The sequence below is a fragment of the Xenopus tropicalis genome, chromosome 3 (assembly GCF_000004195.4).
Source record: "Xenopus tropicalis strain Nigerian chromosome 3, UCB_Xtro_10.0, whole genome shotgun sequence".
NCBI classification, from domain to species: Eukaryota; Metazoa; Chordata; class Amphibia; order Anura; family Pipidae; genus Xenopus; species Xenopus tropicalis.
This window is the reverse complement of record NC_030679.2, coordinates 125,184,105-125,209,499: the sequence shown is the minus strand read 5'-3', so window position 1 is coordinate 125,209,499 and position 25,395 is coordinate 125,184,105. Positions and strand designations below refer to the sequence as shown.

The 25,395-nt window shown below is 40.5% G+C and overlaps 1 protein-coding gene across 5 annotated transcripts; it reads left to right on the top strand.

Annotated features, from left to right (window-relative positions):
- The first annotated feature begins 1,337 nt into the window (after window positions 1-1,337).
- On the top strand, window positions 1,338-23,598 carry kansl3 (KAT8 regulatory NSL complex subunit 3). Of its 5 annotated transcripts, none has more exons than XM_012958635.3 (23): window positions 1,338-1,429; window positions 4,507-4,769; window positions 5,998-6,168; window positions 7,159-7,249; window positions 7,821-8,006; window positions 8,170-8,301; window positions 8,388-8,504; window positions 8,867-8,971; window positions 9,546-9,617; window positions 10,418-10,492; window positions 10,842-10,999; window positions 11,226-11,289; window positions 11,692-11,892; window positions 12,447-12,597; window positions 15,525-15,602; window positions 15,875-16,039; window positions 16,921-16,999; window positions 18,710-18,846; window positions 19,230-19,339; window positions 20,121-20,343; window positions 20,451-20,569; window positions 20,739-20,877; window positions 22,840-23,598. In XM_012958635.3, the coding sequence occupies exons 2-23, from the start codon at window positions 4,555-4,557 to the stop codon at window positions 23,310-23,312; spliced, it is 3,261 nt and encodes a 1,086-aa protein (XP_012814089.1). In that variant the 5' UTR covers window positions 1,338-1,429; window positions 4,507-4,554; the 3' UTR covers window positions 23,313-23,598.
- Window positions 23,599-25,395: the final 1,797 nt, after the last annotated feature.

The following is a 25,395-nucleotide window of genomic DNA, read 5'->3' as shown; positions in this document are numbered from 1 at the left end:
AACTTGCCCCCAAGTCAGGAATTCAAAAATAACTCCCTGGTTTGGGGGCACTGAGAGCAACATCCAAGGGGTTGGTGAGCAACATGTTGCCCCCGAGCGAATGGTTGGGGATCACTGCCTTAGAATACCATTATTTATCAGATATATTTACAAAGCATTCCCCCATGAAAGAGATCAATGGAATGAAATCTGGGAATCTCTTAATGCCCTGACCAACCTAGGCCATGTGCTGAGCAGAAGTCCCACTGTAAATAAGTATTTAAATATACTATATACTGTAGTATATATTTTTTCACAAATATGTTTCCTTTTTAGCCAAATAGGGATCAGATGTGCTGGTTGCAGCAGATATTGTTGGCAACCAGGACAAAAGTGTAGTTCCCAGTTGGGGCTTGGTCCAAAGGCACCATGAGCAAGAGGCTGAGGGTTGTATCATTCACAACTAGGAAAAAAAAACTTTTTGTTTCCAGTCACAAGTCAGTACTTTCTGCAGATAACAAAATTAATTTTACTTTTCGTTAAACATTGAGTGCAGAGACTGCAAACAACTAGAAAAAGTGATAACCTTCTTGTGCAGATATATATGACTTGATACAATGTTGGGCACAGCTGCTCCAGCAGCAGTAGTTATTGGGCTATTACCCACACTCATCAAGAATAAAACAAAGTCGGATTTTTGTTCCCCAACACAATTAAAGGGGTGGTTAACTTTTAGCATGTTATATAATCACCTATTCTAAGTAACTTTTCGTTGGTCTTCGTTATTTATTTGTAATAGTTTTTAATATATTTGCCTTTGCAGCTTTCAAATAGAGGACACTGACCCCGGCAGCCTCTCCTATTCATATATCAGTCTCTCATCCAAACCACCCCCTGGTTGCTACGTTAACATGGACCCTAGCAACCAAATAACTGCTTACAATTCCAAACTGGTGAGCTCCTGAACTGAAAATGAAATAACTTAAAAACTACAAATAATAAAAAATGAAGACCAATTGTACATTGTGTGAATATGACTCTCCGATCCATAGTTAACTCAAAGGTCAACGACCCCTTCAACAGTGGGCTGAGACACAACTGCATAGTCGCAGCTACATTTCAGGAACAGAGGCGCTATCGCCTGCCGTCAAACAAGACAACCAACTCGAAAAGTCTTTTTCATGTTCCTTTACAAAAACCGAGGCCGCAAGCAAAGATACAACCCTCACAGTCAACAGCAGCTGACCCTAAATGGCTACCACCTCTTACTAACTTGTACACTGAAGCGCTCCACCCATTCGCGTCACTCACTCACGCAAGGCTCCTACGTATTGCGGCACTCTCTCACGCAAGGCTCCTACGTACGCGTCACTGCGTTATTACGTGAGTTCGTGACGTCTCGCGAGATGAGACTTGAGATGTCGGGATTCGCTGTTCGGCAGAGGCTGAGGTGCGGAGCGTTTTAGCAGCGATCCGGGCTGCGGGTTGTGTGAAGCGGCACTGTTGGGCGGTATGCATGTATGTTACACAGCCGTACTTCAGCTCGCACAGGGCTTAGGGTGCGGAGAGCATACGCCTCGGCCCCTCACAATTTTAGGGGCGTCACCGTGGAAACAAGTAATCATATAATAGATGTGTGTCCTGTACACATCAGGGATGTACAAGTTGTAGCCTTCCGCCTTTTGTTTATCTGCAGCTCTCTGCATCTCCTATAGATAGTTAGCTCTCAGGATCAGGGCCCTCTTTACCTCCTGTGTTTGAATGTATGGTGTATTCACTCTGCTGTTGTACAGAGCTTGCCACCTTATACATCCATGTTAGTAATGATAGCTGTGCTGATGCAGAGTGTTGCATTGCCTATGAACTCCATGACATTTTGCCCTGCATGTTGGTTGCCCAACCATCCTGGGGCCCCCTCAGTGCACATTTGTCCCCAGTGACACTTTCTGTCATATTCATAATGTAAGAGGGAGCTTAATTAGTAGGTTTGTATTTTCCCATTGTATTGTTGCCTCATTTTCTGACATCACGTCATGACATGGGCAGATTTAGGGTGAAGACACACGGCTACTAGTAGCAGCTACTTGTCATGGCTACAGAACTAGACAGTGCTGATCTTTTACAGGGTATTTTTTTGGTGATTAGTAGCTGTAACAAGTAACTGCTACTGAGTAGCTCTGTGTGTCCTTGCCCTTAAAGGAACAGTAACACCAAAAAATGAAAGTGTATAAAAGTAATTACAATATAATGTACTGTTGCCCTGCATTGCTACAACTGGTGTGTTTGCCTCAGAAAGACTACTATAGTTTATATAAGTAAGCTGCTGTGTAGCCATGGGGGCAGCCATTCAAAGGAGAAAAGGCACAGGTTACTTAGCAGATAACAGATAAACCCTCATTATATGGGGCTTATCTACTAGTTATCTGCTATGTAACCTGTGCCTTTTCTCCTTTTTTCCAGCTTGAATGGCTGCCCCCATGGCTACACAGCAGCTTATTTATATAGTAGCTTTTCTGTAGCAAAAAACACCATTTTTTTGCTGGGCAGCAGTACATTATATTTTAATTACTTTAAAGGAGAAGGAAAGGCTAAGTCACTTGGGGGTGCCAAAATGTTAGGCACCCCCAAGTGACTTAGAACGCCTACCTTGTACCCCGGGCTGGTGCCCCTGTACGGAGAGAACAGCACCAGCCCGGGGTAGCTGCCGGCGCTTCCTCCTTCCTCCTCGCTGCGCGCGCATGCGCAGTAGAGTGAAAAGCCGAACTTAAACATTAAAGTCGGCTTTTCACTCTACTGCGCATGCGCCGGCCGGCGGATTTCGCCGGCAGCGCGCAAAGGAAGGAGGAAGCGGTGTCTACAGGTGCCCCGGGCTGGTGCTGTTCCCTCCGTACAGGGGCACCAGCCTGGGGTACAAGGTAGGCGCTCTAAGTCACTTGGGGGTGCCTAACATTTTGGCACCCCCAAGTGACTTAGCCTTTCCTTCTCCTTTAAAACACTTAAATTTTTTGATGTTACTGTTCCTTTAAGCATCTTACCTGCCTGTTTATGGGCCCACCCTGGCTGATTACCTGATGAAAATTGGGCAGATACTTATCAAGCAGGTTTGAAAATATTGGCAGGCAGGGGCTGGCATTGGTGTGTTCATGCGGTCTTCTCCTGACACTATAGGCACCTATTATGATCCATTCATTAGCCCAGAGACTAAACAATTGGATCAGCCCAATTTGGCCCAGAACGTAGGTGGTCAAATTGGGCAACAATAGAATCGTTTGGCAAAAGTCCAGATCTTAATGTGTATAGTTAGCAGGGAAGACCATAAGAATTTTTTTTCTGATTGTACAAATATTTAAATATTATCTTACGTATTTATCAACACAACTTTGTCAGTATTCATGTTCAAGCTGATGTGAAGGGGTAAGTAGTTTACCTTTAAATTAAAGGGCATTTATCATAGTAAAGTTTCTACCTTCACTGGTGGTGCTGTCTGGTAGAGCTTGCAGTCAGTTCTTTGTTGAGCAATATGCCGTCTGCCCCGGAGGGAGCTCCCAGTATGGGTGGATACATTGGGGCACACGTGCTCATTATGAGTGTGTGCCCCAGTTGGCTCACTGTATGCATGCGTGTGGTGTAGGATAAGGGGGACGAAATCACCAATCCTGTGTCACAGGTTTTCCTCTTCTGACATTGTCTAGCTTTCATTGGGGTCCTGTTTTGTCTACAGTTGTATTATTTATTATTGTCTTTCTATTCAGGTCCTCTTCTTTTAATCTTCCTGTGTTTTATTAACACCAGCTTGTTTGCTACCATCCCTTTAATAACAATTTTGTTTATTGTACTGAAGGATTAAGAGTTGTGTGTGTATTTGTGTAAGGGCTTTTACAGGTGGGGTTTTCTGTATGTTTGAGACAAAGGTTTAATCGCACCTTCTTGTTTTAACACGTTAAAATATAATTGGGAAATGTATATTTATCTAGAAAAGCTACAAATTGGATGGGTGAAGTTAAGTGCCAGAAGCACATGACATGCTTCAGGCTATTTTTTGGGGGAAATGGGTCCTCTAAGGTCCCTGTAACACAGGTCTGGGCTAGGACCCAAAACAGGCCCTGGTATTTCAAGTACACAGAGGCCCAAAAAGCCCCTCACCAGCCCAATAAATAGTGACTGTCTATGGCATCTTACAGCAGCCCCTCTGGCATTTGCCAGAACCCACAGATTGTGGATATAATAAATAGGCTAGTGTTGGTGGAGATATACATGGGAGTATGCATATACAGCAGAAATGGTCTTATACAAAGCATTGCAACCTTCAGGCTTTTTTAGATCTAGTTGCTGTTTAAAGATGCACATTCGTGATGAAGATAATAATAGTAATAAACTCAAGTGTTGACTGCATGTTTTTAGTCTTACAGAAGAAAGTATATCCTGTTTACAATTCAGCTGTCTGAAAGTTTTTTTATGGTATTTATGCTGATAGTCTAAAATCAATCAATTTTGTAACACATCATGTCCCTCTTTCTGTTCCCACAGATAAAGCAAATCTGAGCCTCTGGGCCGTGTCCTTGTGGCCTGGGCAGTATGTCTCATAGAGGGAGTGAGCGAGACCTGCAGTCTTCTGCTCGAAGGATGGGTACATCTCTGCTTTTCCAACTGTCAGTGCATGAAAGGGAACTAGATCTGGTATTTTTGGATCACAGCTATGCCAAACCATGGAGTGCACACCCTGATGCCAGCAATGCACGGCCAACCCGCACCCTCTTCATTACTCCTAGGAGACAGCAAGAAAGTGTGGTGTAAGTTCATTCATTTTTTGCTTGGGTTACTGACTTGCTTGGTCTGGGTATTGTACAGATCAGACTGACAATCCGTAGATCCTGGCAGATGCCAGTGGGGCTTCTGTAAGACTGTTGGTGAGCCACAGAGATATGAAAAAAGTTCTTTGGGGATGCCAAATAAGGACAGTCATTGGTTATTTGGTAGCCCCATGTGGACTGCTGGCCTGCAGGAGGCTCTGCTTGGGGTAAAACTGTGTCTTTGTACTTCTCCAAACCAGAAATGTAAAAATATTCACCTACTTTTTAAGGCCACTGGGAGCAACATGTTTTTCATGAGCCGCTGGTTGGGCATCCACTGCCTTAGAAAATCACTATTTATTATGCCATTCAGGGTTTTTTGGGCCTTAGTCAGAGCCCATTTATGTAATTAAAGAATAAAGAAAACCCTTTTCATTGAGGGAAGGCATTTTAGGCACCTCCCAGTTAATAAAATGCAAAAAGGTGTCTTAATATCTTATGTTATGTTGCAGACTTGAAACTGTGTAGCAGAAGCTATAAAAATGGGATCCCTTATCCAAAAACCTCTCCTCAAGAAAGCTCTTAATTGCTATAAGGCTATCTTCCATATACTCTATAATAAGCAAATAATCATAAAAAATAATTTCTGAAAATGATACCCTTTTTCTCTGTAATAATGAAACCGTAGCTTGCGCTTGATGGTAACTAAGCTAAACTAAACCTATTGGGTTAATTTAATGTTTAAATGATTTTTAGCAGACTTAAGGTATGGGCATTCTAGGAAAACCCCAGGTCCCATGCTTTGTGGATAATAAATATATATCATTTATATATATATATATATATATAAATCTAATAACTGTAGCAGTTTAACAGAGCAGGGAAGAAGCATGCATGGCATTGTATGAAATGGTCTTGGCTGGAGCAGATCTGGCTTCTGCTACATTAATTCAAGACAGAAACAACAGTGCAGTAAGAGACAAATATGCAAATAACTTGTCCCATTGAACATTTTTATTTAATGTATATTAGACAGTTGCTTAGAATCTCATTTTCTTTAACTGTGAAAAATTTTAGGTGGCATTTGTCCTGCAACATAAGTCATTTCTAGATTACTATTTGTAGCAAAAAAAAAAAAATGATATATATATGTTTTTCATCAGTCAGTTTGTAGTTTTGTGTCTTGCTCCATGTTTTTGTGGTCATGCAATTTGCTTTATTTCTTCAGTGAAACCGATGTCCCTATTGATGTTGAATCTGTGACACCCACACCTATGCCACTGTATGACAACCACAAGGCAAGAAATGTTATGAATGAGTGTGAGCGTCATGTGATTTTTGTGCGAACTGACACAGAAGCTCCACCTCCACCTGATGACTGGGAAGAACACCTCAACAGGTCAGCTGGCTAAATGTTTAGGAAAATCTGAGATAAAGTAAACTTTAACTTCTGCTCTCATCCTTCTCTTTCTGTTGGTAAATGTTTTGGAACTTAATTCATGCTCTTGATTTGGCAGGCGCTAATCTGGCAGCCATTGTTGCTGTGCTGTCCCACTGCCTGGAATCTGATAGCTATTTGGTAATGTTTGTTTCTCCAGAAGCAGCTGTAACTATCAAAGGAACTGCAACTATGTGATCCTTTTTATTTCTTTTTTCCTCCATACAATATTTCCTTGTGCGTTGCATAATAGAACGCAGGCCCATTTGGGTTTGAAATTACCATTAGGCTTATAACTGCTGATCATTTACTGACAATTGTCTCTACGTGTGTTTTAGGAGAGGCAATTCTCAGTATTGCCTGTGGCAGGATATGTTCCTGCATGTAAACTTCACTCATATACGAATCATGGGCACTTATGTGAAGCTGGGCCTTATTTTGCTTTCCACTAGATGTTTGATATGTTATTTGACCATAAGAGCATTAATGAAGCTAGCACTGATATTAGGTTATGAGGGCCCTCTTTGTGCATGGGGACATTATCTTGTGCAACAGGAAAGAACATTTCCCAAACTGTTGCCATAAATTAGGAATCTTGCAGTTAATAAAAACACCATTGTATGCAGTAGCATCAAGGTTTGCTTTTATTAGTACTATAACCCAGACCACCAGACTGTATAGACTTATCAGAAGTTCTTTGTGTGGCACCCCCATCTGTGTGGCTGCTGTGACTGCTTACCATGATGTAGTTTGGCAAAATATTTCCACTGAGGCATAGACTAAATTCTCATAAGCCTACTGGTATTTCTGAGCCCTATCTGATTATTGGGTTGTAACATTTTTCCTCAATTTGCTCATCTGTGACAATCTCACTACATGAAATGTTCTGATGAGCCATGTGGTTTTTACTGGGGGGAATGTAATATGATATTCAGTATTTTTCTATTTCAGGTCAGGATGGACTGCTGCACAGAATAAACTTTTTAACAAGATTTTAAAAGCCCTGCAGTCTGACCGCCTAGCACGGCTTGCTAATGAAGGGGTGAGTGATGGTTCTGTTTGTTTTAAAATTCTTTAAAAACTTATACAGATGTAACCATACTCTAGTTTAGTATATATGAAGTTGTGCACACGTTTTTCTGGGGAAAAGTATTAGCAATCTGTGGCTAATTTCCCTAGGATGTTTTATATTATAACAGACAGTCTGCCTTTTGCTACAGAAAGTGTGTTTGCCCCAGAAAAATTACTATAGTTTATTTAAAGAGCTGCTGTCTAGCCCTAGGGGCAGCCATTCAAACTGGAGAAAAGGCACAGGTTACACAGCAGATAATGGTAAGCTCTGAGGAATACAATCATGTTTTGCAGAGCTTATCTGTTACTTGCTATGTAACTTGTGCCCTGTTTCCGTTTGAATAGCTACCACCATGGTTATGTAGAAGCTTTGTTTATATAAACTATAGTAGTGTCAATGTAGAGACAAAATTCTGTGAATTGCCTAAAAGTTTAAGAATTAGTAGACAGACAGCATTCTTCTGGGAACGTTTCAGCTGTGCTTGTATCTGTACTATTAAGATTTATTCAGTGATGTGTAATTGTCACATTGCTTGCCATAGGCTATCAACGAGCCTGTGCTTCGTCGGATTGCAGTGGATAAATGTGCACGTCGTGTACGCCAAGCTTTGGCATCTGTCAGCTGGGACGCAAAGTTGGTGCAGTGGTTGCATACCACACTAGTAGAGACACTCAACCTGCCCCTGTTAGCTGCATACCTGGATGCACTGCAGACTCTGAAGGGAAAGGTAGGCAACCTGGGTGGTAAGGGGTGTTTGCATGTTTCTTTATGCAAAGTATGCAGCTTGAAGGCATTTGAATGTACATAAGTCATGATGCTTGGTGTGTTTTCACACTTAACAATGATGATGGTGGTTGACCTGTTCCCCCCGTGACTTTTTCTCTATGCAGATCCCATCTCTCATTGACCGCATGTTGCTGGCGTCCAGTCTGAAGGCAGGTGGTGCCGGAGCAGAAGCACTGTCTTTGCTACTGAAGAGGCCCTGGGATCCAGCAGTGGGAGTCTTGTCTCATAATAGGCCGGTATGTTCACTAGGTACAATAACTGTAAATCAACATTCCATTTGTGTTGGCTTCTGTATCACAGTACAAACTGTTCATTTTTCCAGAGCAAGCTGCCCGGTACTCCTCTTATTCTCATTGCTCCCTCAACACCAGCCAGCTCTGTATTCCCAACCTCAAGACGGCAGCGATTCTGGCAGTCTCAGCTTTCATGCTTAGCCAAGGTATGGGTACTTTCTTACATCACTTCCAACCTGTTCTTCCTTTGTGCACAAGGCCTGTGGGCATGAATATTGCATAAATTAATTAAAAATGACTATTATTTGGTCATGAAAATAGATTATAAAATGCATTATAATGTAAATCTCATGTACCCACTATATCTAAATAACTCTGTGTGGAATGTAACTATTTGTGGCACAATAAAGAAGAGAAGAGCACAAACTCTTCATGCTGCCCTGTTACTGTAAAAAAAAAAAATAATGCATATTCTCTAACATCTGTCCAGTTCATGTTATGGCCTGCCATAAATGGCTTTAATCATTTTTAATTTTATTAGTACTCTTGTTTCCTTTTTGTTTTAAAGGTCATTCCGGTTGGGGCTCAACTAATAAACAATACCAGCTCTGGTGTCACCACCGTGCAGTGTTTGGAACACATGATTGGTGCTTTGCGGGCAAAAGTCATTGAGGTACCAGGGCAAAAGAACCTTAAGTGTTTTTTTTCTTATTCATTTCAGGGGGTTACAGGCACTGGAGTACTACCTTCTGGGAGGAGAGGACACTTAAAAGAACAAGGGTTTTTACAGCTCTCCTAGGGGGTTGGTCCGGCTGTCCCTAGCAGGCTACACTCCCTTCAGGAGGCTGTCCTTAACCAGTTCTCTTAGTGTCCTTTGTTGGAGGAGGACACTGCTCCCTTTTGGAAGTTTTTATACTTATTTTTATTTTTAAGTCTTAAGTTTTTTTTTTACAATAAAAAAAGTAAGAAGACTGGGGCAGCTAATGAATGGAATTTGTAGGAAATACAAGAAAATGCCAAGCAGATTGAGTGAGGGAGGGGGGAAATTTTTAACACATCGTCTGCGCTACATGTTAAATAGATGACATTTGTAAATGTAATACAGCACAATATTTAAGAATATTTTTATTAAAAAAAAAAAAAACACTCAACAAGATAATTGGGCTACATTGCACAAGAGCTTTCAGGCCGTTAGGCCACTGATCTTTATTAGATTGTGTTGATAAACACAATGCTCTGCATTTCAGATTCATAATCACTTTCCTCACAAACCGGTCATTCTTCTGGGATGGAACACTGGAGCACTCATTGCGTGCCACGTAAGTAACCAAACATGCTATAAATTGTAAAACATGTTGTGTACGTGCAGTAGAGTAGATTGCAAACTTTAAGGGGCTGGGATCACCTAACTCCCTTAGTATTTGTAACTATATATTTTTGTTCATTGCAAAATTTCACGCATCTGTCCTATAAACAGTGTTTATTGTTTGATTGCTGCAAATAATGGGCTACTGGCCTTAGAGATGCTACCTTCATCCATGTGGAGGCAGCATGCAACCATTGAAAAGGCATTGATCTCTATATACCTGGCTGCAGCCAGGAATCTGGCACTGAAAATGTCAATAGCAATGACTGGACTTTTTCCAGCCAACTTAAACTATTACTCAATATCAGTTTAATTTCAGCCCCTGCTAATCAAATAGGTCCATAAACTTGCCCATAAGCACCTTAGGAACAAGCAGTATATGTTTACTGTTTGATAGACCCCCAAACCAGCATCTAAGATTCTAAGCACACAGCAAGGCATGGAACGGAACAACTGAATTCTAGAACAATGTCAGGATATACACCTTATTGTGTGCTTAGAATCTCAGATGCTATTTTGGGGTCCATTAAAAACCTATACCACTTATTCCTAATGTGCTTATGGACCACTCTGTGAACTTGGTTGATTACCAGGGGCTGTGATGTGCCATGGATGATGTAAAAATATAGTTCACTATCAACTGAATGACAGAGCCTTTAAGTTCTAACTTTTATAACCCCATGATGCCACAAACTTTGATATTTTTGTTTGGATTAAGTACCCCGAATGACAGTCATATTTTCTTTGCTCTAGGTATCCCTGATGGAGTATGTAACAGCAGTAGTATGTCTGGGCTTTCCACTGCTCACTGTGGATGGGCCCCGTGGGGTGAGTAATCTGTCCTGTGTACATTGCTGCTGTGTGCTTACATTTAGTTACACTAATTAACCAAATAATATGCCTTTGCAAATTTAATCATCATCTTCGTTCATCATCAGAAATGAGTCTAAGGATACATATACAATAAGTCCATATGTGGCTAATTAGAATTCTTGGTTACTAACTGAGAAGAGCAGTACTGTGTGGAGAGATCTTGGGCAATGAGTTGCCCTTATTAGCCACACAGTTGCATTGGATTTGTTGGACAAAACTACAGAGCTGAAATATATGGGCAGTATTTATTAGGTGGATGTGATGCTATTCGTTGATTATGTGTGCAATCCATTGCATTTCCTAGGATGTTGATGACCCTCTTCTTGATATGAAGACCCCAGTTCTTTTTGTAGTGGGCCAGAACTCTTTGCAGTGCCATCCAGAAGCAATGGAAGACTTCCGAGAAAAATTGCGAGCTGATAACAGTCTGGTCATAGTTGGAGGAGCTGATGACAACCTAAGGTAAATCTGGGGTGATACAAAGCATCTTTCATCATGGGCTGCAGGTTTGTGACCTGAGCTCTATCTTAATTTTGTAATCTTTAATTACATAAGTAGACACTAAAAAAGTTAAGGTTTATAATGTTGTTGTTATGCAGCTGTTTGGTACTGTTGCCCTGTGGCTTTTAAAGTCGGGACAAGAATGTACCTTTAAAGTTAACCTTTTTTTTTTTTTTTGCAACCACAGGATAAGTAAAATTAAGAAGAAATCTGAGAGCCTGACTCAAAGTATGGTGGACAGATGCATCCAGGTAATAGAAATAAGCACTTCCCGGAGGGTAATATTCCCAGTGAGTCTACCAGCTAAATCTTGTGAAACTGCCTCTTGGAATATATTTATCCTAACACGAGGTTTAAATTATCTAGAAGTGAATATAAGAGGTATTAAATTGATTTTTTGGGGAAAGGGGAGGAGCTGCCAGGGGAGGTTGCTTTCTAGTGTTACAAGATCATTGGTATAACATATTTCCAGTGTACTCTGTATTTGGCTTTTACCTTGCACTCTGGTATGGACTCTGCCTTATTCAAGAATGAAAGCTCTGTTTGGCCAATAAGATTGTAATTGCTCTTTATTCTCTCACCCTTACAACTTGCACCTTGCATTCTGCAAATTACTGTCTGCTGTGCTTTACATTCTAACGTTTCCATCTCAGGATGAGATTGCAGACTTTCTGACTGGGGTTCTTACTAGAGCTGAGGGCCACAGTGGTTCGGATCCCCGTGACTTGGATGCTGAGAAGAAAAGGAAACCACGGGAATTTCTGCGCAGAGACCTTTCTTTGGATTTAGCTGAAAGAAGCAGCAGGCCCACATCCCCAGCATCACGTTTCCCTGCCTCTCCTTCTGGCTCTGAGGTGAGGACAGAATAGAGGTTAAATGTTCACCCTTTCTTTGGCAAACATCAAAAAACTCCATCTCTATTTGTGTTAATGTTTGGCGTACTGCTGTTAAACCAGTAGGTCCCATATTTCAAGGCTAGCCCATAATGGGGGTCAAATATTCTTCTTGTTGTAAAATTTGGTGTACATTCCTGAGTGTCTCTGGTGTAGCCAATTAAAGCTGTTGCAAACATAATTTATACCTTAAGAGAATCTTGGTGTTAGTGTAAAATGACATATTTTTTTCAAATGCATTTACTTTATATCAACATTTACATTTCATTTCATAAAAGTAAATAAACAGTTTTATTAATATGCCCCTTAGTGTCCTTCTCAGGAGGCACTCACCCAAGGCCCCCACTGGGCAACGGGGAAATCACAAGGGATAGATCCAAGTCCAATCCATTTGCCTAACATAATAGAAAGCTACACAGCTGCTTAGGCATGGCCATGGATAAATAAATAATGGTGGTATTCTAGTAACAGGAATGATGGATCTGTAAAATACATAGTTTTCAATGTCTTTTTAGGATCTCTCCAGTGTGTCCAGCAGCCCAGCCTCAAGCCCTAAGACCAAATTAACTACTACTCCCACTACCCACAAACAGGGGCAATCAGGATTACCCCTAAAGACCCAAATACAGAGACCTGGAGCAACAGTGAACCAAAAGCAAACACAAGGTTGGTAGAGAGCGAGAGAATGCCAGATTCTCTAAAGCAGGGATCCCCAACCTTTTTTTACTCGTGAGCCACAGTCAACTGTTAAAAGACTTGGAGAGCAACACAAGCACCATAAAAGTTCATGGAGGAGCCAAATAAGGGCTAAGATTGGCTATTAGGCAGCCTCTATGCACACTATCCGCTTACAGGGGGCTTTATTTGGTAGGAAATCTTGTTTTTATTCAACCAAAACTTGCCCCCAAGTCAGGAATTCAAAAATAACTACCTGGTTTGGGGGCACTGAGAGCAACATCCAAGGGGTTGGGGAGCAACATGTTGCCCCCGAGCCACTGGTTGGGGATCACTGCTCTAAAGCAAAGAAACCAAGGGCATGAGAAATTAATGGTGCAGCAGTTCAAGACCTATTGCTTTATGTTTCACGTGATTAGGAGAGAATAACTTGCAGTTATAATCTTTATCCAGATGGGGTCAGTGTAATCAAACACTGATTTTCTGATTTACAGCAAGCCATTGATTGCAACCTGCAACACCGTTCTATCTAATGATGCATTTGTACAAGCTCTATTCATTGAACTTGTGTTGGATTTTTCCCCTTTAGTACAAGAAGAAATAGAAGCCATTGAAGTTTTTGAGGAAGCTAATTGATTCATTTAAAACATAAAAGGATCTATTTAATTTCCCGTTTTAGGGGCAGTATGCCCTTTTTTTCAACCAGTCCAATAAATAGGGCTTATGCTAAACATTCTTTCTGCTTATTTTCATCACAAAAAAATCTATGGTTTTTGTTATTTCTTAAAGGAACAGTAACACCAAAAAATTAAAAACGTTTTAAAGTAATTAAAATATAATGTACTGTTGCTCTGCACTGGTAAAACTGGTGTGTTTGCTACTGAAACAGTTCTATAGTTTATATATTAAATAAGCTGCTGTGTAGCCATGGGGGCAGCCATTCAAGCTAGGAAATAGGAGAAAAGGCACAGGTTACATAGCAGATAACAAGCTCTGAAGAATATAATGGGGTTTAATCTGTTGCCTGCTAAGTAACCTAAGCCTTTCCTCCTTTGAATGGCTGCCCCCATGGCTACACATTAGCTTTGTTTATATAAACTATTGTAGTGTTTCAGAGGCAAACACACCAGTTGTACCGGTGCAGGGCAACAGTACATTATATTTTAATTACTTTTATACACTTTAATTTTTTGGTGTTACTGTTCTTTTAAAGGAAATGTAACACAAAATGTTTACATTCAATATATCCTTTCTAAATACTTTTATTAGCAAATATACAATAGAAAGATTGCAATAGTATATGTGTTTTTTTTAAAAAAATGACTTTACCAAAGACTTACTGAGCTCAGGCAGCACATCTCTCCCAAGTCTCGTAGCCTGCTTCCGTTCCACTCCCCCTACACCCCCTCCCTTTCCCCGTGCAGGCTCTGGCAGCGCTCCTCGTAACAGGCACGCAGATGCATCAAAAGAGGAGAAAAGGTCCGTCTACTATCCCTCTCCTTTCCCTCTCTGTGCCAGATCACTAGTGCCCATTAATCACTTTAAAAAGGACTCTGAAGAATGCACTAAATATCGCCTTTTGAACTTGGCCCAGTAAGTCAGTGGCAATGTAATTTATTAAAAAAACCCTTACAATATTTAATTTTTTTAAGGTTACATAGCTTAATAAAAGTATATAGAATTGATATTTTTATAGTGAAAATTTTGTGTTACTGTTCCTTTAAGTCTGCTTCATGTTTCCAAGTTCCTGGTTCTAGTGAGATAATCAGATTTTCTGTGCACAGATACATTTTCTGCATAATGGACTTGCTTATCTGTATGTCGAAACAGTGATGGCAAAAGAGTTAAGAAAGGTAGCTGTTTAAACAGTGTGCATTTTGTGGGAGATAGTTATTTGTGATTATTATGAAATCCAAATAATTTTTCCTTAATGCTTTTTAAATTATTTTTTTTATATTAAAATAGGCAGATGTTTTCATCTTATTTTGTCTGTTATATAGGTGCAATAGGTTTAAAAGCATTGGTGATTTCTCTTGAAAAATAAAGCCATCTTCAAGGGGCATCATTTACCCTATTCAAGAGTAGATTACATTTATGGTATTTATAATAAACAGGTGTATAAGTCACCTCCTATAATTATTTATTTCTCTGTAGGCATACATGATTCCTCAGGTTGAAAGGAAACCATATATACCTTGAAATGAGCTGCTCCTAAACAAATAGTTTCCCCACCTTTAGCAGGCGGAATCATTTATTCCCACCCCAGGGTGCATGTCATAAGTCGTAAAAATGTGTTGGACTTGCAGTCCCAGCATCTGCCAAGGAGATTTATGAATCCCTCACCCTCGCTCTAATCTTTAACTCTTGAAGCTGCAATATACACAGTACGTGTGTGTAGCATCATTTGCTTTTTTTGAACCTTAAGTAAGTAAAGTAAAAGGGGTTAAATTAACTTTTAGTATGATGGAGAGAGTGCTATTTTAATACATTTTGCAGTTTTGATTTGTTTAGCTTTTTGTTGAGCAGCTCCAATTTGGAATATCAGAAGCATACTGGTTGCTAGGGTACAATTTAACCTAGCAACCAGGCAATGTTTTGAAAAAGACAGGAATATAAAGATGAGGGCCTAAATAGAAAGACAAGTAATAAAAAAACTATAAAAATATAATTGTAGTCTTGCAAAGCTGTAGTTTTTTTACTGCTGCAAAGATTAAGAAGAGAGAGCCAAATAATTTAAAAACTAAAACAAATACAAAATGTGGACCAATTGAAAACTTGCTAAGAATAGGCAGTTCTATAACATACTAAAAGATAGAGTGGGCATTTACACCAGATTAACATAAGTCCAATAAACTGAGTTTGTAGTATATAGAGGGTATTCTTTTTTTACTGAAAGTTTTTGTTACTTTTGCTTTCAGCTCAGTTTGCTGCATTCCTAAAACAGAACATGTTGGTGAGAAAATCTCTGTCCACAGGGTCCCCTTCTTGTGTCTTTGGTGAGTACCATTTCTCCCAATATTCAAACCCTGTATCTCTATTCGCTGTTCATTATATATTGACTGACCAAGGCCCTGACCTTATATACACCATGTTGTTTGAACGTGGGGAATAAAAGACCGGTTGGGCAGTTTATATGGTGATCTACCATTCTGGTTCAATTTGTAGCCCAGCAATAGCTGGAGGGTCACGGGTCTGACATCCCTGCTCCTTTTCTTGTTTGTCTTTTCCAAACTGACTTTCTGACATATCTTTTGATTATAATCTCCAGTTCCAGTCTCTGAATCTCCTGATGCTGCTGAGAAAGAAGATAGGGTTCATCTAAAGAGGCCCCCCAGCCCTGGAAGTTCCACTGGAATAAAGCCCTCCAAGCGAGCCAAGATTAAAGTCACAATCTTATCCCATGGGGAGGCAACAGGGGGAGTCTCCCAGGATGGTCAGTATTTTTCATTTCTCTACATCTTAAACTTGGTCGTTTAACTAACTTTCTCAACATACCAAGCATTTGACTTTTCAAAACCTACTTAGTGTGGCCTTCATCATACTAACACTGAGACTGCAATTAGATTATACATTGTATGGAGAAATGGTGCAAGTAAATATGAATATATTGTTTTCATTTTGTTCTACTGTAAGATGCAAATGATGATTAAGTAATACGCTTATTACTGGAAATCTAAGGTGGAGACCGCCTAGTTCAGTATTGTATTATAAAGATAAATATGCCATAAGGATATTTTGCAGTAACTGTAAGGTCTAAAGTGCTTCTGCATTTATTAATTTACCAGCTTGCAGCCCAACCCTGCGAGATAAGGCTGGTCAAAAACAGCATAATGGCCTTCTGTCCCGGAAACAATCATAAAAAGCCTAGGTCAATAGCTCTTCTGCCAGCAATATATAATTATCTTATTTTACAATTTACCACACGCAAACCTCACTAGCCAGCTTATTGGGTAATCTTTAACCTCAGGAAGAAAAGCAGAGACTGAAAACCTTGAGCAGATGGGACCAAAGATTGTTGAGGGCCCTTTTGCTATGAGCCGATATCGCTGCTAAATAAAGGTTCAGCCATAAAAATGTGTTGCAGTTATTTAGTTGCTGGAAAGTCACATAAGGGGTTTCCTTTAAAAGGGTTATACATGGTGACAATGCTTGAAATTGTCCGTTCCCTTCCTATGTGAATTGCCTGCACCTTGTGTGAATGAATGGGGGTGGGGGGGGGGGGGTCAAATTGTGATTGTTTGGTTGTTCGCCTGCCAAGTAACAAAGCAGGTGATGCTTATTGTCTTTTTGAATTACTTCTTTCTTTTGGTGCAGCCTTGAAGCCTATGCCTGGAACAATCAGTCAGTCCACTGTCAGCAGCAAGGAGCTTACCAGCCTCCTCACCACACCCAAGTATGTCCTGGTTCTCTTGCTTCAAATGAATTGTGAAGCCTCAGCTATGTATCATGTACCTAGTAGTTCTAAGTAGTATTTTTTCTGGATTATCTTTCACTAAACCGTAGATTCAATATTAAAGGCATAGTGACTCTATATATAAACCATAGTGTTGCTATTCTTTACTAATGAATGTGCCTTGCCTCCTCCCAGATTACTAACTTACTTAATTTACTCAAATTACTCTTTGCTATTGAACATGGCGTGAAGTAGAGCAGCTTCCCAGGTTACATCACAGTGGGCAGGTGTTCTGATAGGCAGGAGGGCTATTGAATACAGCCTATCAGAATGCTGTCACTCATGAAGCTGTTCTGCTTTAAGCCGTGTTGGAGAGCAGGTTAGTAAGTGGTGAACTAAAAGGGAAGGACATTTCCAGTATAGAAGATGAAAAGAAGAGGATATACATAGGCATAGTGACAAGTTCCCAGTTGAAAACGTGGAACTATCCCTTTAAAGGCGAGACTTAATAACAAATCTGTTATGAGGTGCTTCTGATATCACTGTGAAGTTCCTTAATTAACCCAGTAAAAGTATGTGACATTTTCACACAGAATGATTTGTGAGTGGGCCAAGCCTGTTCTTAATACACCCTGACAGATAGAATGTATGATGAATGATGGTAAAGATGGTTCATACCTTCCTACCTCATATGGTTCATATAACAAATACACAGAATAAAGCCTTTACTTGCAACTGGATTCCTAAGCTTCTCAGCAATGTCTGGGGAAGCTGTATTGCAGGCTCTTCTGCCAAGCTGCTGTGTATGTGATGGACTTGTTGCGCAGTATATTACATTGCTTCTTGTCCAGTAAGCCATTGCAAATAGGGCCCTCCAATCCTAATTTGAATGTGTAACCCTTGTTAATGTAAAGCTCTTTGTAACTGGCTAGTGCTATATAAAAATATATTGAGGAAGAATGCAAGCTCCTACAAAACCCTAGAAGAGGAGTGTTCATTTAAATAGATATATAAAGGCACACAACTTCTTCTTGGAATGCTTACTTATTGCTTAGTGTAGATATAAAAAAAGAAATGCTCTGAATTATATTGTGTATGTAATATAGATGCAAATTGCATCTTATGATTGCAGCTTTGTGGAAATTGTTTAATTTATAATGTATGGAAATCCCCAAGAGTATAAAGCAGGGCCTAGTGTCAGCTAAATACACCAAATGCCCAGCCATTTCCTTTTGCTATAAACTGGCAAGTGACACGAAGCTTCAGCTTCTGCATTTCGTGTCTCCATTACCATCCCTGAAGGAAATTGTGCTAACGTAACTCCAACTACAGATATGGAACCTATTATCCAGAATGCTCAGGCCCTGGGGTTTTCCAGATAAGGGATATTTCTGTAATTTGGATCACTATTCCTTAAGTCTATTAAAAAAATAATTTAAACATTAAATAAACCCAATAGAATTGTTTTGTTCTGTCTTAGTTGGGATGAAGTACAAGGTACTGTTTTATTTTTAAAAATGTTATTTGCTTAAAATTTAGTCTAATGGAGATGGCCTTTCTGTAATTTAGAGCTTTCTGGATAATAGGTTTCCAGATGATGTATCCCATACCTGTATAGCATATGCCTTATAGCCTATATTTAAATTGGTTTGCCAGTTGATTGCAGGGCTGGTTGTCTTTCTTTTCTTATTTTTCTTTTTTGTTCTGCAGGTTAGTTGCTGAACCCGCCACTTCCTCTGCCCTCATCCCCAGCACTTCTACCCCCAGCGCATTTCACACAATCCAGAGCCGCTTAGTTTCCAGTATTGGCTCAGGCTTGCAGAGTCAGACGGTGAACACACATTCAGGTATTGTCATTTAGAGGAAAGAATCATTTAAAGAGCTTTTGTTTTCCACACCATGCACCATATAGTATTAAATAAGAGTGCTGTTAGCAAATCCTATTCCCCATTAAAATAAAAGTGGGGTAAAATGGCCATTATGAAAAACTTAAGCAAACCCAGCCCCACCAGCCGCAGAAAGTACTTTCAGAAGGCTTATCTTTCATACAGCACTACTATTTACACCCCACCCATTTCTATAATATATAATTCTGAGGTGTATTTATGGGATCATATAGACTGTATGGACCATAATGATGGGAAATGAGTTTGAGAAGAGAACACATGAGAAAATATTTAGCATCTTTGACAAAATACACAGTTCCAACTCTGCATCGTTTGTTCTGCAGGCACAGGCCCTGCAACTTCAGCCAGCAGCCTCCTTCAGGGGTTAAGTTTCAGCCTCCAGGACATAGGGGGTAAATCCAGCACTGCAGCACCCTCTGGAAACAACACACAGGTAACTACACTGCCTTTGCTTCAAGAACCAGTCATTTGTGTATATATCGCTCTCCAACTGATAACAACAACACTATTTTGGCAACAGGCTGGCAGGTTTTGTTTTCCTGTAAATTCAGTGTGTTTTCAGGCATCATGGCGGCACATAAAGCAGTCACTATAGATAATAATTCATTTCAGGGGACACATACACAAATCACTTACAATATTTATTTCCTCATTCATTTCAGGGGACACAATCACAAATCTTATATGTGTTTATTTTCCTGTTCATACCAGGAGAGAAATACATAAATTATATGTTTATTTTCCCATTTATACCATGGGACACATGCATAAATCACATTATTGCTTGTTTTCCCAATAATTCCAGGGGACACATGCATAAATCAGAAAGATATTTCTTTATCCCCATTCATATTAGGGGCCACAAATCACACTTATTTGCTTTGTGCGACATAGCTATGTGAAAAAACATTTATAATTCTTAATGCTGTTTTAAGGGAACAACAAGTCCAATAGTGCAAAGTGCACAATATTTCTCAAAAGAAATATAACAATGAGAGGTTTGTTTGCTAGGACTGGTTTTGGTGCCTATCTATAACATCAGCACTGTACAAACAAAACTACTAAGGTGCTGTGGATTATTATATTACTATATTATCTCCCTCTTTACACAAAAGGTTCTGTGTATAAGAATAATAAAACCCAACGTGCCACCCTGAGCATCATGCTTTAGAATTTATTCATATAGTTTTTCTTTTTTCACTCCAACGTGAAAGACCCTGTCAGTGAAAGCCCCAGGACCCCTTCAGGGCTTGGCCACCATGACGACTGGAACAGGAACCATTCTGCGCACCATCCCTGTGGTGACAGCCTCTTCCTCGCTTATGGCGTCAGCTAGCGGAAAACCTACAGCTATCCATCAGCTACTCACCAACGGGGGCTTAGCAAAGCTGGCCAGCAGTCTGCCGGGCCTGGCACAGTTGTCTAGTCCAGCTGCAGGTAAAGGCATTTCATACATGCTGTATCACAATGATATGTATTTGGGAGAATATATGTAATATATTTGTGGTGTGCAGAAATATAACTGCTGGTTGATTTATTGTTAGGTTTAAAGGCACCAACCACCATCACTGTCACCCTAAGGGGCCAGCCAAGCCGCATCACTACTCTCAGTCAGGCTGGCATCGCAGGAGCTCATTCCAAGCAAGAAGATGCCACCCAGCAGGTAATGGCTTCCTATGTGGTCTAACATTGCTTACGTGTACAGGCACCTAGTTTGACCTATAATTAACCAGCCTCTCCATTTTAGTTTTGTTTATTGGATGGAAAAATGATAATATTTTTGTGTGTGTATTTCCTGGGTTCCAGTGTTATATCTGATTTACATTTTATAGGTGTCTGACTCTTCCTCCAGTGTCACTGTGTCTGCTAGCAAACTCCTGCCCCAAGTTATGCCGGAGCAAATCAAGGCTCCCGTGGGGTCTCCCTTAGAAAAATCCTTGCCCTTAGCCAGGGCAGTGACCCCTCCGGCAGGTAAGAAACCTGTGCTGCTTACATTAGCCATTCCATTCCCACTATTCACATTCACAGATATGCCATGGGGGAAAGCAGCTTGGCTTTATTATTTGAGTCATCGTGTTTACCACTTCTCATATTTCATAATCTGTTCCTTTTGCACAAGTGCACAACTTATAGGGAACTTTTATTGGAAGCCTCATGATTTCCAATGAAAAATGCTCACACCACACTTGGTGTTTTTCCATAAGGCACAGTGGAAAGAGATAAAACCAAAGTAAACCAACTCACCAACCAGAATTCAAAAAGCAGATGTGTGGATGCTTTTATTCTCACAAAGCATTTGGGTATATACAGTAGGTACCATGCAGTAAAGCTCCCATATCCAGTAGTACTGATACTAAAGGTTTATATGACCACAATACCTTGCCTGTGGAGAAACCACGTGACTATTTTTGGCTTGGTAGCTTTTACAAGGAGTTATAGAATAAATGGAGGGCCTGTAACAATGGCAGCTTAGGAGAGGTTGAAGGAGAATTACCGTACTTAACTAAAGAAGTAGGCTAGTTGTCACAGTTGCTCTTAATCTTGGATGGTAAAGCTTTTGGGCTTCTGTACCAGCCCAAAGAATCAACAGCAAAATCTGTGCCCAAAGATGCCCCAGTAGCTCCCCATTTTCTTTTCTGCTGATTCCCTGCCCATGCTCTGTGCTGTTGTCACTTACCTGAGCGCTTAGGGACTCGCTCACAATATACTGTATATATAGAATATATAAATGTCAGATTATTACTACATGGCAATTACCAGGGCAATTACCATCAGAATTTAATAATCACCCCTGTAGTATCGGTTCCTGTGACAATGGAACCTCATTTTCTTCATGATGATTTGCGACATCCCCTGTAATAGTTTCTTAACAGCTGCCCAGAGCACACTGAGCATGTGCAGGGTGGCTGACGCCAAGATCAAGAGCTCATGTGACAACTGAAAGGGCCTGGATTAGTAGTACTACTATAGAGTTGCCAAACCTTATGGCTGGTGCAGTAAATTCACTACATAAAATATGGCATTTCTAGCCATATTAATTTTTAGGGTTTAGTTCTCCTCTCTCCTTCTCTCTTACATTCAGATCTGTGTCCTCAAGTAATAGGAAGAGACTCATGATCAGTAAATCAGTATGTTTAGATGTGACCTTTGTGGGTAGAATCTTTAAATTAGGCCCTTCCAGAATGTGCACAAACCTGAATTTTTTTTGTTGCATGTTTTGTATTTTGCCTCCTCTCTTAATACGGGTAATTGCTCCCTCCATGTCTATTCAGTGCTTTCCATAGGACAATTAGTTAGTATATTGTAGGAGCCCAGGAAAGTGAAAGTAAAGTTTTTGTTTTTGTTTTTTTTGTGTCATGGTTCCTTGTCTTGAGACAACATTCTCAATTCTGATTAATAGGTATATTTACCAACAGTTATAGACTTCAAGGCCAATGTAGTGGGTGGCTCCAAGCTAATTGCAACATACATGTGTAAATACAGATTTTGTGCTTCTCAGTTTGTCATGTTTGTATATAGGGCAACACGGTGCTCTTCCCTACTTGCTTGTAGGCTCTCGCAGTACTACTTGACCTGATAATTGTGCCTGTAACTAAGCATTATATTTGAATTTTTGTGCTGTTTCTGCTTTCTGATATAAGGTTTGGTTTCATGGTTAGAATCTTTTTCAGATCATTAAGGACTGGGCAAAGCATACAAGCCAGTAGCTTCTCAGTGTTTGTGAAATGACAGTGTAAGTCCAGTAGGTTTTTTCCATACAGTACTGCTAAAATCAATAGGGCCCGCAGCTCTGCACAAAGGGCAAGGGGATCGTTATGGAGTGCAGAGAAATGTGTAGTTGCTGTGGTTATGAATAATAGTCACTACTAAATTCACCACTAAAGAGCTTAACCAGGCATTTTTTAATCTATTCATTATGTTTTCTCTTGGCAGTAACAACCAGTCCACCCAAGACTCTCTATGTTATGTCGGATGCCAAGCTTTCTGCTCTTACCAAGTCTGTGGGCAGCGATCTGGCCTCTCTCCCACTGAAGTCAATGACTCTGCAGGCGACTTCAGGGGTAACTGCTGGTGCAGTGACTTTTACCACTCCATCCCTTGCAAACTCTCCCAGTCCGGCCTGCACTGTGGTTCTGTCCAAAATAGGCCCAGTTCTTCAGACTCCCCCAAAAACTGTGATCTTGGCAAAGGCAGAAACGGCAGAGAAGATCCCAGGAAACCACGTAATGAACGCAGTTGAGAGTCTGGGCAGGGTACCGTCCGTGGTTGATGATGGAAGCACCATAATTCACAGCCGGGAGTCGCTAATCGGCAGACCCCTTCTTCAGCCTACTCTAATAGCACTGTCTGGCACCAGCAGCATTATCCAAAACTCTGGGACACTGACCAATCAGAAGCAGCAGTGACACTGGAATATCTGACTTATTCACATTTTAGTAATCTGTATGCTTCTATGAACCACAGAAATTGGTTATAGCGCCATGCACTATTTAACCTCTAGTTTATAGAACAGAATCTCTATGGTGGCGAGGAGTTTGGCCTTTGTTGAAGCTACTCCCATGGCATGAGAACTGAATCTAATAGCCAAAAATGTAAATATAATTGCTAAACCTATTCAAAAAAAAGTGTAGTTATGAAAACTGTAAATATGTCACAAAATGTAAATATAAACAGTTTCTAGATGTTAGGGTAGTACTTTGTACAATCACTTTATACTAGCCACACTGCTGACATATTGGAATGTGGAGTCTAAGCTCTTTTCTTTCAAGGGTATCATTTCCCATAATCGTGCTTCCTCCTGTGTGGGCTGATAAACCAGTTTAGCTGTGGCTGCTTTTCATGTTTAGACTTTGACGTGATTGGACTTACAACATGTTTAGTTTCATTTCTGGCATTGCCTGGTCTCGCATGGTAACCAGCTAGATTCCCAGATAGCTAGTTTTCAGTATGTGCCCAGCAACTGTGTGTACTTACACACAGTTGCTGGGCACATACTGAAAACTCGCTATCTGGGGCTGCACAAGGGATCCGTTTGCTTACTGATTAATCCATGATGCCGTTAGGACGTCCAGAAATGCATCAGGCCTGTATGGACCTGTTTTTCTATGGCAGTCTGTGACTCACTTGTGCAGTTTTAAAGGAGACATATCCTATAAAAATTAAGAATGTACCAGAGAATTATACTCCTCTAGATATAGAAGGAATGTGCTTAAAAAATTTGTATTTAAGACTGATTTATTGAGAAATTCCACCAAAACCCCACTAGTCCCGCCCATCTGTTCCACTTCCTGCTGGCTGAATTCTCAGGATGAGCTGCGGGGCCAGTGGCCCTCTGTACACTGCACTGTAGGATAGGAACCAATCGGCAGCTAGGCTGACCTGATAGGGAACTGAAGCCTGTCTGTGCTTGTGTGAGTGCAGGGCTGTGATTGGCTCTCCCCCTCCTACTGTGCTTCTGGCAGAGACCGTTAGAACACGCCCACTCTTCATTTCAAACTCGGACAGAGAAGTGATAGGATCTATAGGGAGCTCCAATAAAGGGGCCATTGTTACAGATAGGGTTAATGTTTAGCCCAAAGGGAAACCAGCACCATATATTATTCATAATTGCCTACAAAATTAGCGTTTTTCCCATTTATCCAATGACTCCTTTAATATGTTATAGAATTAGCTGGTCTTCATTTTTTTTATAGTTTTTTAATTATTTCCTTTCCTACTTTTTCCAGCCTTACAAATGGGGAAAACTATTGCTCTGTGAGGCAACAATTTTATTGTTATATTTGGTTACGTATCTTTCTAATCAGGCCTCTCCTATTCATATTTTAATTTCTAGCCAGCCAGTTGGCTAAAATGCTAAACTGGAGAGCTGCTGAATAGAAGCTAAATAATTCAAAAACCACACATAATAAAATGAAGATCAAATGCAGAATGTAATATAAATCTAGGTAATCTGGTAATGCACGAGACCCTTATCAGCTCAGACTGGCAATCTGGATTCTGTCAAATAGAAACAGAGGGGCTGCTGTAAGATGCAATAGACAGTTGCTATTTACTGGGTCGGTGGGGGGCTGCTTGGGCTTCTGCGTACTGGAAATGCCAGGGAGTCAGTCCAGACCTGGACTTTTGTGTTGTGCACAGTGCCAGTCAGAGACCTTGCCTATTGCTCAGTGCACCACCCACCATGGAAAGCAGGAGTTCACATTCCAGCCTCCCCTTTCCCATATTAATGCCAATGTACCTAGTATCCTTGCAATCAACTTTGCTTATGCCCTGCCTAATGGATGTTCTGTTTTCCCATCTGATTTTGTCTGTTTATGCAATGGCTGCTTACAAGCTCACACAAGAATGGAATCTTCCACTAGTGCAGTGCAGTAAATTCCATCAAGTGAGTAAATGGAGTATTGATTTCCCGTAAGGAGAAGTGAATGATTAACCTTTCCTTTCATGAATGGGAATGTTTTATTCTTCCGATTCCATTTCCCCAGGACA